Below are 17,722 nucleotides of genomic sequence, written 5' to 3'. Positions count from 1 at the left end.
GCCCCCCCACCACCACACACACCGGCTACCGTGAAAAGAATACTGATCCTCGCCGATATCAACGACCCTTTCCGAACTGTTTCACATTAACCTAAATCACGCCTTAGCATCTTTCCATCATTCAGAACCAAATAAAACAAAAATTTCAATACATATCGACAATATCAAGAGACTTTTCATTTATGATCACCAACAATGAATAGGAGTCGTGAAAGAAGGGTGTGTGTGTGTGTGTGTGTGTGTGCGTGTGTGTGGTGACCTATGGTGTAATGGTCAGTATGCTTGCCTGGCAAGCGAGCGGACCCTGATTCGATCCCGGGCAGGGTGAAACTACGGGTAAATTTTATGACGATATCCAGTAGTGCAGTGAAGTAATTAAGCCAGTATGGAACATTATAGCCAGACAAGTTGGTTGTTTGAGGAATTAAAACATTTTGACACAGAACGAGCATAACTTACGTTTTATTTTTCTCACGAAACGACGCAACCATTTGTCTACAAGTCTGGACTCCGACTGAGGAAGGAGCCCAGCCAATACCTCACACAGCCCTGGGGCATGAGCCAACGCACACATGACTCTCGGGAGTACAAGTGACCCAACAACGAGAATCACAACAGAATATATAGTTATGTTCCATTTGACGTGTACTTACTCTTGGTTTGTCCTTAGCCCATCACAATGTCCCAGTTTTATGACGTAATTTAAGCAGGTATAAGCTTGACAACAGCCAATTACAATTACTTTTTAATTTAAGTTTAATTACAATTATATTTACTAAAAATTTGGTAATTTAATTACATTCAGCTTCAATTACAACTACTCCAAGCCTGGCCAGCACATGACGGAAACAAGAAACCCCGTTTACTGTATATGAAGACACTCACGCCATCACAGACAAGGAAAGGTGTAGGGAAATATATATTGAAACGAAGAACCAACAAAATATATATAAAGAATATAATAAACACAAAAATTATTGCAAATCGACGATGAAATTAAAGTAGTAAACACCCCCAAATTTCTGCAAGTTTGTCAGCAACTTTGTAACTCAGGCAGATGAGAATGAGAGGAGTGTGGCTGCTGTTTTAAGAGTTCTTCTCAAGTGTGTTCATGACGCTGCCAGCTCATTCAGGGAGACCAACACCTTCCATTGACTCCATGAAATATCTAGACTACTTCATTATGCAGAGGAGAAAGTCAGAAAAAAAACAGGCATATGAAGATCAAGGGACAAGTCGTGATGTAATACAGCCGAGGTTACTGAGTCACCGCGGCGCACGATGGTGAACACGTTCCTCACAGCTATACCAAACTACCGCAGGAATGGAAAACTGCCAAGATAACTGTCCTATTTACTGCCAAGTTTGTCAATAAGCTTTGATAGATAGTTTCATATACTGACACTCCAATCACTTGACCATAATACAACCGTTGGTTTTTATTAATCACCATTAATATTTGTGACATAATATCGAACCAACAAATAAATCATGTAAACTAATTGCATCTAACACAACAAATGTATGGAAAGTTACATCAGTTTGTCTTAACTATCTGTGAACAACTTATAGAAGTTATTAATAAAGTAAATGTTACCACTGTGCGTGAACTTCCCGCGTGGTGTGTAGTCCATGACGGCAGGAGTGAAGCCATCAAGGTAACACCTACTGTACGCTTTCGCATTCCATTGGATAACTTTCTTTGATAAAGCGAGTTACTTCTATTTGGTCTTGTAGAGAGTGAGGACACGTAGAAGAGTACGAGTATGTACAACAATAGGAGGGCTCATTACATAGCATTAATCAGTGGATAAACGCCAAACTGTTGATGTTTGGCTTAGAATAATTCGAACAAATTGTGGTGCATTTTCACCAAACCCAGACCATACCGATAGTAAGAATAACTTAAGAATTAAATTAATCGACATTGAAGGTAACACCAAGAGGCTGTACTGCACCTGTTAGCTTAACGGTCAACAGAGAAAAGATAACTTACCTTTCCACATCAGTGCGTCCCTTTTCTTCCTGCCTGTAGTGCGACACCTTCCTGACCGGTGCGCCTTCCTGGTTTCGCTGATACCCGCTATCATGCCCCTGCTCGTGTTCAAATGTATGGTCTTGGTCACATCTGTGTTCGTGTTCCGTGACATACTTATGGTACTCCTCGTGGGCGTATGTGTTGAGGCGTCTGAGTGGCTCGTGTTTGGGTCTAGGAGCGCTACGTTGAGACAAGCTACGGTGGTGGTGAGGGGAACGGTGTGGGTCAGTGGGGTCGTGTCTTATACAGTTATGATGGTTTGGGTGGTCGTGGGGACTGTGTTTTGTAGGACCTGAGTGACTATGGGGTTCTGAATGATCATGGTGGCTGTGTTTTGAGCGTCCAGAGTGACTATGGTGGTCTGAATGATCATGGTGGCCGTGTTTTGAGTGGCCGTGGGGGCCATGTCGTGAGTGACCGTGGTGATGGTCTGAATAAGTGTCGTGTTTTTTGTGGTAGTAGTCGTCTCTGTAGTAATCACTATACCTGGAGTCGTCGTAGCGTGGTTCGCTAAGTTGTCGGTGGAGCTTCTGCTGGACGTTGCGGCGGCTGTTGCGGTACAGGGGCTTCTGAAGGATGTAACTTTTACCCAAGTGGCGGTGATCATCCCTGAACATGCTGGAGGGTGCCTGGGGGGGCCTGGTATGATGCCCGGAGGAACCAGAGCCGCGCGCCCTAGTGCCAACCTCATAAATGTTACTGATGCTTCGGGACAAGACCTGCTCCCTGGGCAATGGGGGAGCCATGTTTGACCTGGTCGACTTAGTGGACTCGCTGCGGGCAAGTTTTATGAATGGATTACTTATTAGTTTCTGTAAGATGCCCGGAGTATTGTCTTCATTACCAACGTAAAAAGTTGGCCTCAAAGATGTTTGCTTCTTCTCCTTCTTAGATTCTTCCTTGGATGAAAAAGACGTTTCCTCTTGTTTCTCGGTGCCCTCAGAGTCCGACGGAGAGTATTCAGGTCGCCCTTTTGAAGTGCTGCGCTTTCTGAGAGTTGGAGGAGTGACAGGACTTGTATGATCCCCATTGAGATTATTCAGAACTTGGTCGAGCTCTGTACCACAGCTACCAGACCGAAAAATCTCATTTTTGACAACAGATAAACACTCTGGATCAGAGCTTCTTCTGGGAGACTCTGGGGACAACTGGTCTTCTGGTCCTCCCTGACTTACTGTGTCCGGCTCGTCGGCTATAAAACCTAGATTCTCTTGTCCTCCAACTTTATTCATAGATTCTTTCGTTTCATTTATCACTTTCTTTGTTTGGATTTTACCAACTTCCTCTTCCTCTACATAAAATATCACACTTTTTAATTTACCACTTCTATCGCTCTGTTGGTCGTCACAGGTGAATCCACTTTCAACACCCACCAAACCGTCACTTTCTCCGTCATGGACAATGTTTACGACTGTCATACCAGCAGTGTCGTATGACTCAGACTGCAGATGTGTGTCCTTGGGTGAGGCATCATAGGAGGCCTTGTTAGGTACTTGTCTTTGGTCATTAAGGATCTTCATGTTTACGTCAATCAGCTCGCCGTCGTTCCAGGAGTTCCGCACGGGGTCAACAACCTCTCTCACCGCCACCTTCATAACTGTTTGTCGGTAATATTTATCTTCATCACAGAGACTTTCGTCCAAAGAACGCAATATCACAGGATCTTCTAAAATTTCTGGGAGGGACTTCTCAACACCGAAGGATGTTGTATATGCCTTCCTCCTCACCCTCTTAGCTGGAAGGGACAAACATGTGTCCTTCTCAGCATCTGAGTTATCCTGGAGAGTACCTGTGACGTGGCCACTAATCTCGTTACCTATTTGAACTGGTGGTGTCGAGGTGGCTCTGGTTTGTTGTGGCTGAAGACGTGAGGTAGCAGAGCTAGCCTGGGGCTTGACTCCTGCAACTAATACTTCCTGGAGTGAAGGGTGGACTGGGCTCTTGTCTCCCACCATGGGTCTTGCTCTCAAAAGAGGAGGACGATGACCCGGGTTATACTCAGTTAAAGATAGAGTGGTTGGCTTTGACAACACATCGGCATTAAGCGCAGGAGTATCACAACTTTGATTCAGGGGGGTGAAGCATCCGTCATCACTGAAACTGTGGTAAGGCGACGGCTGCTGTATCTCACCTTGATGAACCGTCTCTGGTGAGCTCGGTGTACCTGGCCCAAAATCTTCAGCGCACGAAGGAGATGTTATCTCCAGTGTCTGCTTTGGTGAACTGAGCGGTGTGTTAGGCCGGTGTTCCGTGGTACACGTTCCACAGGGTGGGTGCAACTCAAGAGGAAAGGCGTCACGACATTCAGCACAAGGCTCCACTGGCACCGGTGGCGTCACTGGCTCTCCCTTCGAGTGAAACTCCGTAAGGGCGTTACTAATACTGGAGGGTGTTGAGAAACCTTGGCGGGAGGTTGCGTCATCGGCGTGACAACGGTAACACACTTCACCCACTCCATCTGGCGCACTGCTAACACACCCATATAGTCTGTGTTCTAGCTTCACTGTGTCACAAGTGACTCTCAGGTGAGGATCAGGTGAGTCCAGCATGGTGGGGAGTACTGTCACGTCCGAGTCGGTGATGTCCTGGGCGTCTGAGCCTAAAACGTCAGCTGGTGTGAGTGTGTCCGTGTTGTCAACACTGTCAGTATACTGTCCTTCTTGCCCGGTGTATGTTGGCGCGTGTTGGAAAGAATGTGTAAGTGTATGGTGGTGTGTGGTGGGTGAGGTGTGACCACTGGTGACAGGTGAATTATCGCCTGAACAGATGTACACAGCGTCCAGCTCCAGGCTAGAAAACGTAGGTTGATCGTCCGCCATCTTCGGTCATACCACTCACCTGTAAAACATTAAAACAACTCTCAGTACAGTACATAATTAGAAGGCAAGTAAGTGTATATCTTCACTGATGTTGATATCTATCTATATAAAACAAAGAAGTATGTCTGTTTGTGTGTCCACACGAGAATCTCGGAAACTACTTTACTGATCTGTAGTGATGATGGATGGTGTTATATGTAGTGATGATGGATGTTGTTATATGTAGTGATGATGGGTGGAGTTATATGTAGTGATGATGGATGATGTTATATGTAGTGATGATGGGTGGAGTTATATGTAGTGATGATGGATGATGTTATATGTAGTGATGATGGGTGGAGTTATATGTAGTGATGATGGATGATGTTATATGTAGTGATGATGGGTGGTGTTATATGTAGTGATGATTAGACAATAAAATAATAACAGTTTAATGCTAAAAAAATATACTTTGCTGTACCGTTGTAGTGAAAAACATGGTGGAACTTATATACACCGTTAATGAACTATTGATGGAAGAAGAAGTTTCGGGAACTGAACAGTGAGGGTGGCGTCCTACCGTTGCCTAGCGGATGAGCCACGATTCTGCTAGTGGTACATATAACATAGTACGGTGTCGCCTCTGAACTGAATAAAATCATCTGTCGTTAACCAAATAAAATATTAAAAATGACGACCCTGTAGTGAAGATGTTAATGTTGTGGAAAAATGTATTATGAAATATTTCAACTATGAAGACGAATCCGTTTTTAATTTTGTTTATTGTAGTTTATCTTGTGTTGTCTGTGTGTTGAGGACAATGTGTAGAAAATTGATCTGTAAATTTGTATGGCTTACACATCAGTAGGGTAGAGAAACAAGACACATATTTTATTATATTTTATTTATGTGTTTTACATATATAGACCTCACCCTCACCTCTCCTCTGTGATGATGAGCTTGGTTTGAGGCAATTTTTTAGCCTTAAGCACCTGTGAGTATGACATCACAGGTCCATTTTCGGGTTTGGTTTGGGGTCCTTTTACGGCCTGAACCACCTTAGGCTTCTCTTGTGGTGTAGTTATGGGAGCGGGGTTTTCTGACACCGAACAGCGATTTCCACGTTTCCGGGGAATCCTCTGGGGCTTTGGTGCGAGTTGGGGTCCTTTTATGGCCTCAACCACCTTAGGCTTCTCTTGTGGTGTAGTTATGGGAGCGGGGTTTTCTGACACCGAACAGCGATTTCCACGTTTCCGGGGAATCCTCTGGGGCTTTGGTGCGAGTTGGGGTCCTTTTATGGCCTCAACCACCTTAGGCTTCTCTTGTGGTGTAGTTATGGGAGCGGGGTTTTCTGACACCGAACAGCGATTTCCACGTTTCCGGGGAATCCTCTGGGGCTTTGGTGCGAGTTGGGGTCCTTTTATGGCCTCAACCACCTGAGGCTTCTCTTGTGTTGTGGTTTGAGGCTGTACTTTATCCTTAACCAAGTGTGAGTATGACATCACAGGCCCATTTTGTGGCTTGGGTTGGGGTTGTTTTGTAACCTGTGTTGGTTTGTTTCGCTCTTTCTCGTCAAGATCAACTAACTCGAGCCATGAGAGGCTCGAGTTAGCATAAGCGACAACGTCCAAAACTTCTGTGTAAGTCATATTGCTCAAGTAATTTTTGTTTTATAAAAACTGTTATAACGAAGTACAATACAGACTTTGCTCACCGAGCTTCAGGACCTCATGAAAAAATATCGAGGTAAACACGATTTTGTGACATAAAACCAAATAATGTAGGTTGGAACAGTGTAGTATAGTATAGAGGAGTAGTGCCGTGGTGAAGATACAGTATATAGTGATAGTAACGAACATAGAGTTTATAGTAACAGTCGTGAGGTACAGTATATAGTGATAGTAACGAACATAGAGTTTATAGTAACAGTAGTGACGTACAGTATATAGTGATAGTAACGAACATAGAGTTTATAGTAACAGTAGTGAGGTACAGTATATAGTGATAGTAACGAACATAGAGCTTATAGTAACAGTAGTGAACATTGTGTATAGTAACAGTAGTGAAGATTGTGTACAGTAACAGTAGTGAACATTGTGTATAGTAACAGTAGTGAACATTGTGTATAGTAACAGTAGTGAACATTGTGTATAGAAACAGTTGTGAACATTGTGTAGTAACAGTAGTGAACATTGTGTATAGTAACAGTAGTGAACATTGTGACAGTAGTGAACATTGTATAGTAAATGTGAATAGTAACAGTAGTGAACATTGTGTATAGTAACAGTAGTGAACATTGTGTATAGTAACAGTAGTGAACATTGTGTATAGTAACAGTAGTGAACATTGTGTATAGTAACAGTAGTGAACATTGTGTAATAGTAGTGAACATTGTAGTAACAGTAGTGAACATTGTGTATAGTAACAGTAGTGAACATTGTGTATAGTAACAGTAGTGAACATTGTGTATAGTAACAGTAGTGAACATTGTGTATAGTAACAGTAGTGAATATTGTATATAGTAACAGTAGTGAACATTGTGTATAGTAACAGTAGTGAACATTGTGTATAGTAACAGTAGTGAACATTGTATATAGTAACAGTAGTGAACATTGTGTATAGTAACAGTAGTGAACATTGTGTATAGTAACAGTAGTGAACATTGTGTATAGTAACAGTAGTGAACATTGTGTATAGTAACAGTAGTGAACATTGTGTAGTAACAGTAGTGAACATTGTGTATAGTAACAGTAAACATTGTGTATAGTAACAGTAGTGAACATTGTGTATAGTAACAGTAGTGAACATTGTGTATAGTAACAGTAGTGAACATTGTAGTAACAGTAGTGAACATTGTGTATAGTAAATTGAACATTGTGTATAGTAACAGTAAAACATTGTGTAGTAACAGTAGACACATGTATAGTAACATAGTGTATACAGTAACAGTAGTAGTAACATTGTGTAGTAACAGTAGTGAACATTGTGTATAGTAACAGTAGTGAACATTGTGTATAGTAACAGTAGTGAACATTGTGTATAGTAACAGTAGTGAACATTGTGTAGTAACAGTAGTGAACATTGTGTATAGTAACAGTAGTGAACATTGTGTATAGTAACAGTCGTGAACATTGTGTATAGTAACAGTAGTGAACATTGTGTAGTAACAGTAGTGAACATTGTGTATAGTAACAGTCGTGAACATTGTGTATAGTAACAGTAGTGAACATTGTGTATAGTAACAGTAGTGAACATTGTGTATATAGTAACAGTAGTGAACATTGTGTAGTAACAGTAGTGAACATTATGTATAGTAACAGTCGTGAACATTGTGTATAGTAACAGTAGTGAACATTGTGTATAGTAACAGTAGTGAACATTATATATAGTAACAGTAGTGAACATTGTGTATAATATCAGTAGTGAAGATTGTGTACAGTAACAGTAGTGAAGATTGTGTATAGTAACAGTAGTGAAGATTGTGTATAGTAACAGTAGTGAACATTGTGTATAGTAACAGTAGTGAACATTGTGTGTAGTAACAGTAGTGAACATTGTGTATAGTAACAGTAGTGAACATTGTGTATAGTAACAGTAGTGAACATTGTGTAGTGAACAGTAGTATTGTGTGTAGTACAGGTAAACAGGTGAACACAGTATAGTAACAGTAGTGAACACATTGTGTATAGTAAACAGTAGCGTGAACATTGTGTAGTAACAGTGAGTGAACATGCAGGTAACACAGTGTGAACATTGTGTATAGTAATAGTAGTGAACATTGTATATAGTAACAGTAGTGAACATTGTGTATAGTAACAGTAGTGAACATTGTGTATTGTAACAGTAGTGAACATTGTGTATAGTAACAGTAGTGAACATTGTGTATAGTAACAGTAGTGAACATTGTGTATAGTAACAGTAGTGAACATTGTATATAGTAACAGTAGTGAACATTGTATATAGTAACAGTAGTGAACATTGTGTAGTAACAGAAGTAAATGTGTAGTAACAGTAGTGAATACTATTGTATAGTAACAGTAGTGAACATTGTGGTATATAGCAACAGTAGTGAACATTGTATAGGTGCGAACATTGACAGTATAAGTAACAGTAGTGAACATTGTGTATAATAACAGTAGTGAAGATTGTGTATAGTAACAGTAGTGAACATTGTGTATAGTAACAGTAGTGAACATTGTGTATAGTAACAGTAGTGAACATTGTAGCATAGTAACAGTAGTGAACATTGTGTATAGTAACAGTAGTGAACATTGTATACACTAACAGTAGTGAACATTGTGTATAGTAACAGTAGTGAACATTGTGTATAGTAACAGTAGTGAACATTGTGTATAGTAACAGTAGTGAACATTGTATATAGTAACAGTAGTGAACATTGTGTATAGTAACAGTAGTGAACATTGTATATTGTAACAGTAGTGAACATTGTATATAGTATCAGTAGTGAACATTGTATATAGTAACAGTAGTGAATAAGTCTAGACGGGTCCGTCCCTCGTAACGATCATCGAGAGGTAGGTACTTCCCCGTCTGGTCCCCGAGATATGCTAATGCTAGAGACGCCTGTAGACTCACCTTTGAAGATTAACAGTATGCAAAATGACCTCTGATAATTCCACCGGGTAAAGAAGCAAACAAGACAGAAGAAGACTGTGTGACTAATTGTATCCCCATGAAGACCTATGTCCCATGGGAATACCTCAATGAGTACCAGGCTACACGCAGCTCACAGGACCACCCCGCCCTGTGCTTCGCTGTAGTTGTCCTACTGCGCCGTCTACAACAAGTACTGTGGTATAATTGACGACAAGCCTACAGAACGTACTTTATGCTTGAAATATAGAGCTGGGAAATCAAGGAGTCTGACGGTAAGATTTCAGGAAGCAAAAGCATGTAGGTGTATGGACTGGGAGGTGTACACGCGTCACACCTCAGATACCCTTGACTCTCCCCCTCCAATACTGAAGGTCAAGATTGATTATGATACAGATTGTGTTCCTTTTTAAACCGAGAAACCAGATCTCGCACAAGTTTTAGAGAGGTTTGGTTAGGTTAGGTCAGGTCAAGTTAGGTATATCCTGGCATATTCTGCTAATATTTTCTAGATACAAACTTTATGTATTATATATTTGTAAATCAACAAATAAATAAATAATAAATACAAAGTGATAATTGTTAACATTCTGATATGTTCTTACTACCACCATGCTATGTGTACTATTCCAGATGATACTAAATGTTACATAATACTTCCTTGAGATAAATGTACAGTATATATCAGGTGCCTACAAGAGAGCTCGGGCTCTCAACTGGCTCAGCCATGTTAATATTGTTAATATTATCCACTCTGTATCTGGGTTTTTTTGTGGCTAAATAAACTGGGTTTTTTTTATCAATATTCCAATTAAAAAATAAAGTCAACCAGGGAGCAGACAAGACACAAACACACACTGAACAATATTTATCCAAACATTCGTCCAACGTTTTAAATTATAAGGGTAAAAAAATAATAACAATCATTTTGGGGTGTGAGAGGGTGTGGGGAAGGGTGGGGGAGAGGGGTGTGGGGAAGGGTGGGGGTGAAGGGTGTGGGGAAGGGTGGGGGAGAGGGTGTGGGGAAGGGTGGGGTGAAGGGTGTGTGGGAAGGGTGGGGAGGGGTGTGGGGAAGGGGTGGGGGTGGAGAGGGTGTGGGGAAGGGTGGGGGAGAGGGGTGAAGGGGTGTGTGGGAAGGGTGGGGGTGAAGGGTGTGGGTGAGGGGTGTGGGTGAGGGGTGGGGGTGAAGGGTGTGGGTGAGGGGTGTGGGAGAAGGGTGTGGGGAAGGGTGGGGGTGAGGGGTGTGGGAGAGCGGTGGGGGTGAAGGTTGGGGGTGAGAGGAGGTCATGAAATTGTCACTATGATAAGGACGATGTAAGCGTACCAACTTTGCAAAACTTCGTTGATGTGGCAGCGAGAAAATAACTCAACATATGCTAGTGCATGTGTTCAACACGGAGCTGAAAGATCTTATACTGTATGTGCAGACACCCAGATGCTGCTCACGGCGAATTTATTATACATGTTTCATATATAAATACTTAATTGGCTATCATTTTTTGTTCTGCAATACTATTATAGTTCCACAAATTAGATATAGGCTATAGACATCCTGTACATACTGCAGCTGGGTTTAGCCAGACACTGTTCGTCCAGTCTTTGCTCAGTACCAGCAGGAGTCTCTCTCCACGTTTCCACAGTGTTGTCGAACTTTTTCATAATCGTGCATATGTTTCATCCGACGCGGTGTTCCCTCTAAAATAATTATAAAACAAGGTGTTACACACGATTACTATAACATACGAACAACTGTAACTGCCATTAGCACTCCCGTATACCTTCAGTTAATGTGAACACTTGCACTGGTTTGATGTTGTTGCTATGTTATTACTGCTCTTCAACAACTAAGGTCTTTAAATGCGTAACAATATTAAAAAGAGATAAAACTCTCTTGTTACACCGGCTTGATCTGTCGTCCTGTCACAACAATGACTTCCACAACTACAATTACTCGGAAACTATTTTCAACTGCTATCCATCAAGTGATATTTGTCCATGTTTTATTCTTTAACTTTACGGACTAAACACCTATTGAAAATCATGGACATACAGTACAGCACAGTACCTGGACCGAGCAGCAAGACTGACCACTCCCTCATATATTGGGGCAATACTTACGTCCCGAGAAGCAGACGCTCGCTGGGATGAAAGTCGGACAACAACATTTTGATGACATTAACTAAACAGTGAACTCTAAAACCATCTCATCTAGAAGTAAAACTACACCAGCTGTAAATCTAAAGCTACAATTTATATAAATGGACATAGTACAATCAACTTCAACAATATAAACGATAAACTATAATGTAGAGATGGACAGTGAACACGGCAATGATCGTGGCTGGTGAGACCCTTGGCTTTAACACTCCGGCATGGGTCAAACTTTTTTTTCCTCTCTGCTCACTCGTGCTGCTCGGTGACAATAACTCCCAGCTGGCCAAGGTCTATCAACGCTGTTCACTTTAACATACAATAGATAACATGACTCATTAAGGTCAACTGATTGATTGATACGTTTATTGAGATACAAAAAACATTAATACATCTCAAAGGGATGAAGTGACATAAGTCATCCCCACCCCAGTCCAGGAATGTCCCTCTCAGGACTCACAAGGTCAACTGTTGGGGTTTGTTTTAAGTAAAACTTTTATAAATTGATTTCTTAAAAGACAAAGAAAAAATATGATTATACAGTAATGCTAGCTCGCTTAACGTAACTTTTATGAACCCATTAAAGAGTAATGTTGCACGTGGGTATTTTATTCTGGCTAACAGCGGTTGACTTTATTCAGCTGACAGAAACCTCTGCCACTCAAGGGGTTACTGAAGCTAAAAGGTACTTTCATTTAGCCATCAATGCTGTGATATCTACACAAGCAGCATTAAAGTAATTTCCTAAAAGAGAAGTTTCCCTTGGATGAGTCACAGATTAATCATTATTAAAAATGACACCAGAGCTTATTTAAAACGAAAATAAAGAATTGAACCCCAAACATAAAGTAAGTGTATAAAAAAAATAAAGAGGAAAAAAAATATTTTACATTTCAACCATTGGTAACCTGTGGTACATAACACTGGTGTAAATTAGGACTCAAAAAGTATATCATGGATATACATTATTATGGGGTAAACATACGTACAACTTACTATGCACAAACAATCCTTCCCTCTGACCACTTCACAACACAGAAATCCTCGTGTGTTCCATTTAGTCCAAGATCTGCACTATACCAACGTAAAAAAAAAATGTACGCGGAGTTTTCTCGCGTGACCATTTCACGATAAAAACAGTATTTCAACTTTTAGCCTTTAATTTGGCAGGTGCTATTTTCCAAGATGTCAGATACACAGTTGACACACCTATGTAGGGGTAATGAATATTGTTGCCAGGCTTGTTTTGGGGTAATGGCTAAAACTAATTGGGAACCACTGCTTGAGTCGGAGTCCGGGAAGATGGGGCACTCCAATGGGCAAACATGTTCATCCCAGAACAGTATGATGAGTTCGGTCAACTCGGTGACGTGCGGACGCCATATTGTTACTCAGCTGATGAAGATGATGATGATTATTCAGTAAAATTGTCAGGCATGTTTACAATTGGATAAGCTGAGTAACCCTACGGCTCTAATTCATCCCCGAATGTGGCGCCGCCACGTGGCTGGAAAGTAAACAAAATAATGAGACAGGGAATAATGGGAGGAAGACGAACGATTCGGCGAAGTCCCGTTTTCTACTGGTTTTTTATTTTTTTTAACAACTGCAATGGGATGTCCGAAAGATCCAGAGAGGTGAGCCGTGCACTTATTTCTGTCAATATTGACTGTTTATTAGTTTTTATGAGCCCTTTCTTTCTTTAATTCATTTATTACTGACAACATTCTACTCCCCAGAATCGCTAGTTAACATGAGAGTATTATTAGGATATATAAAATGAGCAGTATACTGTTGTATTGTCGAAAATATTAGGCTGGAACTTTCAAGTTTCGGGTCATTATTTGTTTTAAGACCACCCACGATTTTTAGGACGAAAGTATGTTTTTTCTGTATATTGCAATGTGTTTTGGATGAATTTCACATCTACTTCGTGGGCAAATTTATGAAAACCTTACCAACCCAACCTAAACTGTGGGGGGGGGGTGTATAAACACGCGCGCGCGCACTCACTCACACACACACACACACACACACACACACAAACCCTAACTTAACTTGCCTAACCTGACTTTATCTAACCTAACCTAACTTTATCTAACTTAACTTTACCGAACCTAGCCTTACCTTACCGTTGTCTTGTCAATTTTGTTTGTCTTAATTTTACAATATTCAGGAGAGGGCGCCTCGTTATAGTTAATAAAAATTTTTTGGGTAAAACAGCGTAATATTTTAATGGGTTTCAATGAGTTACATCCATTTGAAATAACGATTCTGGAACTAAGATATTTCGATTATTCAAGTAGACTGAGGGTCTTAGGACTAACAACCCCTCAGACAAGACACAATAGGGCAGATCTCGGAGACATTAAAAAATTTGAAAGGGATGGAAAACGTGAACCGGGGTCAATTTTTGCAATGTCCCGCACCACCAACACGATAGGACATAACTACAAGCTCGTCAAGTTATCAGCAAAACGAACATATGGAAATACTTCTTCACATAAAGGGTGGTAGATCTATAGAACAGTCTACCACCTCAAACTGTGTAACTAACAACATTATTGGGCTTCAAAAATAAAATTATCAAGAACACTGGAGAGATATAACACTGGTCACTGGCCTCCTTTCCTGGGCATGGCCTCTAGTGGATAGCTATTAAGTAAATAAGGTAAATAATCTGAATTAAAAAAAAACGCACCTCCCCTTCCCCGCCCCTTGTAAATGTCTACCTGTAGATCCGCCACTGAAAATATTTTAGCCTAAACAAAAGGCCCTAGATTCATGTTTTACTGTTTGAAATTGAAACAGTTTATTTAGCCAAAAATAAAATAAAAATACAGATACAGAGTGGATAATAATAACAATATTGATATGGCTGAGCCAATTGAGAGCCTGAACTCTCTTAAAGGCACCTAATATATACTGTACGTTTATCTCAAGGAAAGTACTGTATAGTTGTATACAGTACCTGCATAGTTTATATGCATGACGACTTCATTGAATAAATATTATTATTACTATTATTCCAACCTGGAATAATGTAGCCTGATCTTCAAACCTTTTTCACTGCAGGAACCTAACCTCACTTGACCTACAGTGTTAAATTCCCAGCAATATTTGATAGTTGTGTAGTTTTGAAGCTGTACTGTACTATTCTTAAAAAAAAGGTCATCAATAAACTAGCGCGCACCATATAAGATGTGAAAAAGTGGTGTCACTGCCAACTGTTTCCAACTTGTAAATATCGTAATGTTCTTTATATCACTACTAAAATGGTAGTGCGTTAAAAAACTACCATAAAGTGTATTGGTTAACTGTATGCGATACTTTTGTTCACATTAAATGGTGTACAACTGGTGTAAAGCTGTACAATTGCTACCACCATTGCTCCTAACGAATTATCTTTTACGACAATATAATCAATATGTTGCTTGGATAAATTACCCCCAGATATTTAGGTGGTTATCAATAACCTACTGACTCGAAAGTTTTTATTAAATACTCTGGTGTTAATCACAATATCACGTATAAAGCACAATACGTACTGGGCTTAATACGTTTTATACGTCGCGGCCGCTAGGTGACGCCACCGTCGCGGGAGGATAAAAAAATTTACATTGAGTACTCCATCCTCAAGTGCCAGAACCCTCGGTACAGGTCTTCCATTGACAACTCATTATTATCTAACGACACTTAATTTTCATTCTCCGGCTACTGCATGATGACATGAAAATATGAATCTGACAAGGGAGTGTGTGTGTGTGTGTGTGTGTGTGTGTGTGTGTGTGTGTGTGTGTGTGTGTGTGTGTGTGTGTAAATTCAGTGTCGCCATAAACAAGTAAACTGTTTATAATAGTGTGTACGATATCAAATATTTAGGTATGTTTGTGTTCACTGTAAATTATAGGCAGCGTATAAGTGTCCGTTGTGTGTACAGAGCTTAGTATGTTTGTTTCTCTGCTGTAGTGACGAACAGTATACGTTGTGTGTGTGTGTGGGCTGAGGGCAGTACAGTATAACATGACCCAGATCTCACAACACGTACACAATTACTACAAATCTTCACAACCTGGTTCAGTCAGGATGTGTCATCAACGGAAGTACTGTTGCCATAAAAAATATATATCACTGAAGTATCTAATTATACCCAACTATTTCTATTCAGATTTAACTTGATCTCAAGAATGGAAAAAAAATATATATCAACACGGTTACGTTTTCTATATAGGTAATTGTTGAATCCGTATATCATAAGTAATGTTTTCTTTTTTTAAATATTAATGAACACACATGAGGCAGTAAATTGTCCAATCAAACGCTTCAGCCTGATAAGAATAAGACGAGACAAAAGCTGTGCAACAGATAAGGAAGATTATTGGACTGCGTGTTGACGCTGCAGGATGATCTTGTTTACATGTAGTACCAATAAGGTGCCGTATCCCCCCCCCCCCACACCCTTCACAGTAAACACAACTTTTCTCGCAAAAAAATCACAAAGTTCAAAATTTTCCTCTTCAACAACTCCATATATCATAACGATCAACATAAATGAGTAAGAAAATAACTTGGTTTAAGAACCCACACAAGGCGATCACGTGGCGGCAGTAAACACGTTGTGGGAAGACGATATCTAGCGGCCACCTGATCACAGCTCCTCGTAGGGACCTCTGCAACACACTGAGGCTGACAAGCCACACCTGCCGCGCCTCCCACGCCACCACAAGCGCACATAATCACTCCCATCCTGTCCTAAACCACCTACCACCCCCTATACACGCACCTCACTCTGACCATCCATCACCAACACTAATTTACGAAGTTAAAAAAAACAAAAGGAAATTAAAGCAGAGTAGACTGGTAAATCCTCAACCCTTTGACCCTGACCTTGATTTTTATGCAATTTATTAAAACGGCCCAAGACACTCTCTATCGCAAACACTAGTTCCTGTCCCAACTTTCTTTCAGTAATAACCATCTTAGGTTAGGTTAGGTTGGTATTACTTTAAATCACCAAACTCTCGTGAATTCACATTTACAACATTGCAAAGAATGCATCCGTAAGCTTCCTCACCCGGGGAGTTTTATCTCATAATTTTACTTGTTGACGTGCTAGTGTAATTATTAGTCTTGCTAGGCGCTTAAAGACCTTAGTTGTTGAAGCACAGCAATACATCAACAACCTCCTCCTCTCTCCTACCTCATCCATGTTTTACCTCTGCACTTTAGTTTTTGTCCTTTGCAACAACCGCGTCCAGCCCTCACTTAGGTGTGGGCAGTGATTGACTGTCTTATGTATCACGGTTAATAAAATACATTCATAAGGACTTTCCTTTCATCACCACCAGTCCCTAACTTCCTCCATACCTCCCCTCCAGGTCAGACCTCTTCACTTTATCTTCCGCTACAGTATTCCCATGACCACTGTGCAGCTGAAATCCAATCCATCATCGGTTCTCTTTTCAATCTCAGTTATAACAATCACCATTCCGTATCATGTCACCTCTACTCTCAGCAAGTTATCTGCACCTGAACCTCACCATCATTCCTCTTCATTCTTCGCACTTATCTCGCATCTTTCCGTCAACCTACATCTCTTTGACCCCATATTACGTGGCGCCCAGTATTTCAGACAACCGTTATTAACACACCAAAGTGATCCCTGGAGATAACGTGTGAACAATTAGATATATGTATATTGTTGAGAGTGAAAATCCGGTGTCTAATGTCTAAGCCGTTTCCATGGCTATCAACGATCGTGCTAACAGATGTAAGAGAACTTTAAACTGGTTCAGCTGGCGTTAAGGGAGGGAAGAGACACACCGAGGTGCCCTACATATGAGACAAGCGTGGCACGGCCTGTAAACACTTCCGTACTCCTCCAACCCTTGTGTGTCGTGTGTGTTCTCAGTTACCACACTCCGTTTTACCATATCCAAGAAAACTTCACTTTCGTCATCAAGATTGCTTCAAGCTTACACCACTCCGTTCAACACAGTGTATGTTGGCACTTATCGCCCACCATTGTCGAAGCAAATAATAATCCATTTATTTCCATTTTACAGTATTATCTTATTTAGCTAAAAGCCTCACCTCATAAGTTAACATGTATGACACCCGC

At 40.7% G+C, this 17,722-nt stretch overlaps 1 protein-coding gene across 3 annotated transcripts in view; it reads right to left on the bottom strand.

The window, feature by feature from the left end:
- Window positions 1-17,722, bottom strand: part of LOC121863254 — a 106,030-nt gene that overhangs the window by 40,270 nt on the left and 48,038 nt on the right. For 2 of the 3 annotated variants that reach the window (XM_042361800.1, XM_042361819.1), the window contains exons 1-2: window positions 16,187-16,280; window positions 1,997-4,876 (exon numbers count right to left, since the gene is read on the bottom strand). In XM_042361800.1, the coding sequence (XP_042217734.1) occupies window positions 1,997-4,857 (2,861 nt within the window). In that variant the 5' untranslated portion in view covers window positions 4,858-4,876; window positions 16,187-16,280. Of the gene's footprint in view, window positions 1-1,996; window positions 4,877-16,186; window positions 16,281-17,722 lie in introns of those variants that run through there. The other variant, XM_042361810.1, reaches the window with a different exon arrangement.

This window comes from Homarus americanus, unplaced genomic scaffold (assembly GCF_018991925.1).
Source record: "Homarus americanus isolate GMGI-L3 unplaced genomic scaffold, GMGI_Hamer_2.0 scaffold40248, whole genome shotgun sequence".
Taxonomy (NCBI): domain Eukaryota; kingdom Metazoa; phylum Arthropoda; class Malacostraca; order Decapoda; family Nephropidae; genus Homarus; species Homarus americanus.
The sequence above is the reverse complement of the archived record's forward strand: the minus strand, read 5'-3'. Positions and strand labels throughout refer to the sequence as shown.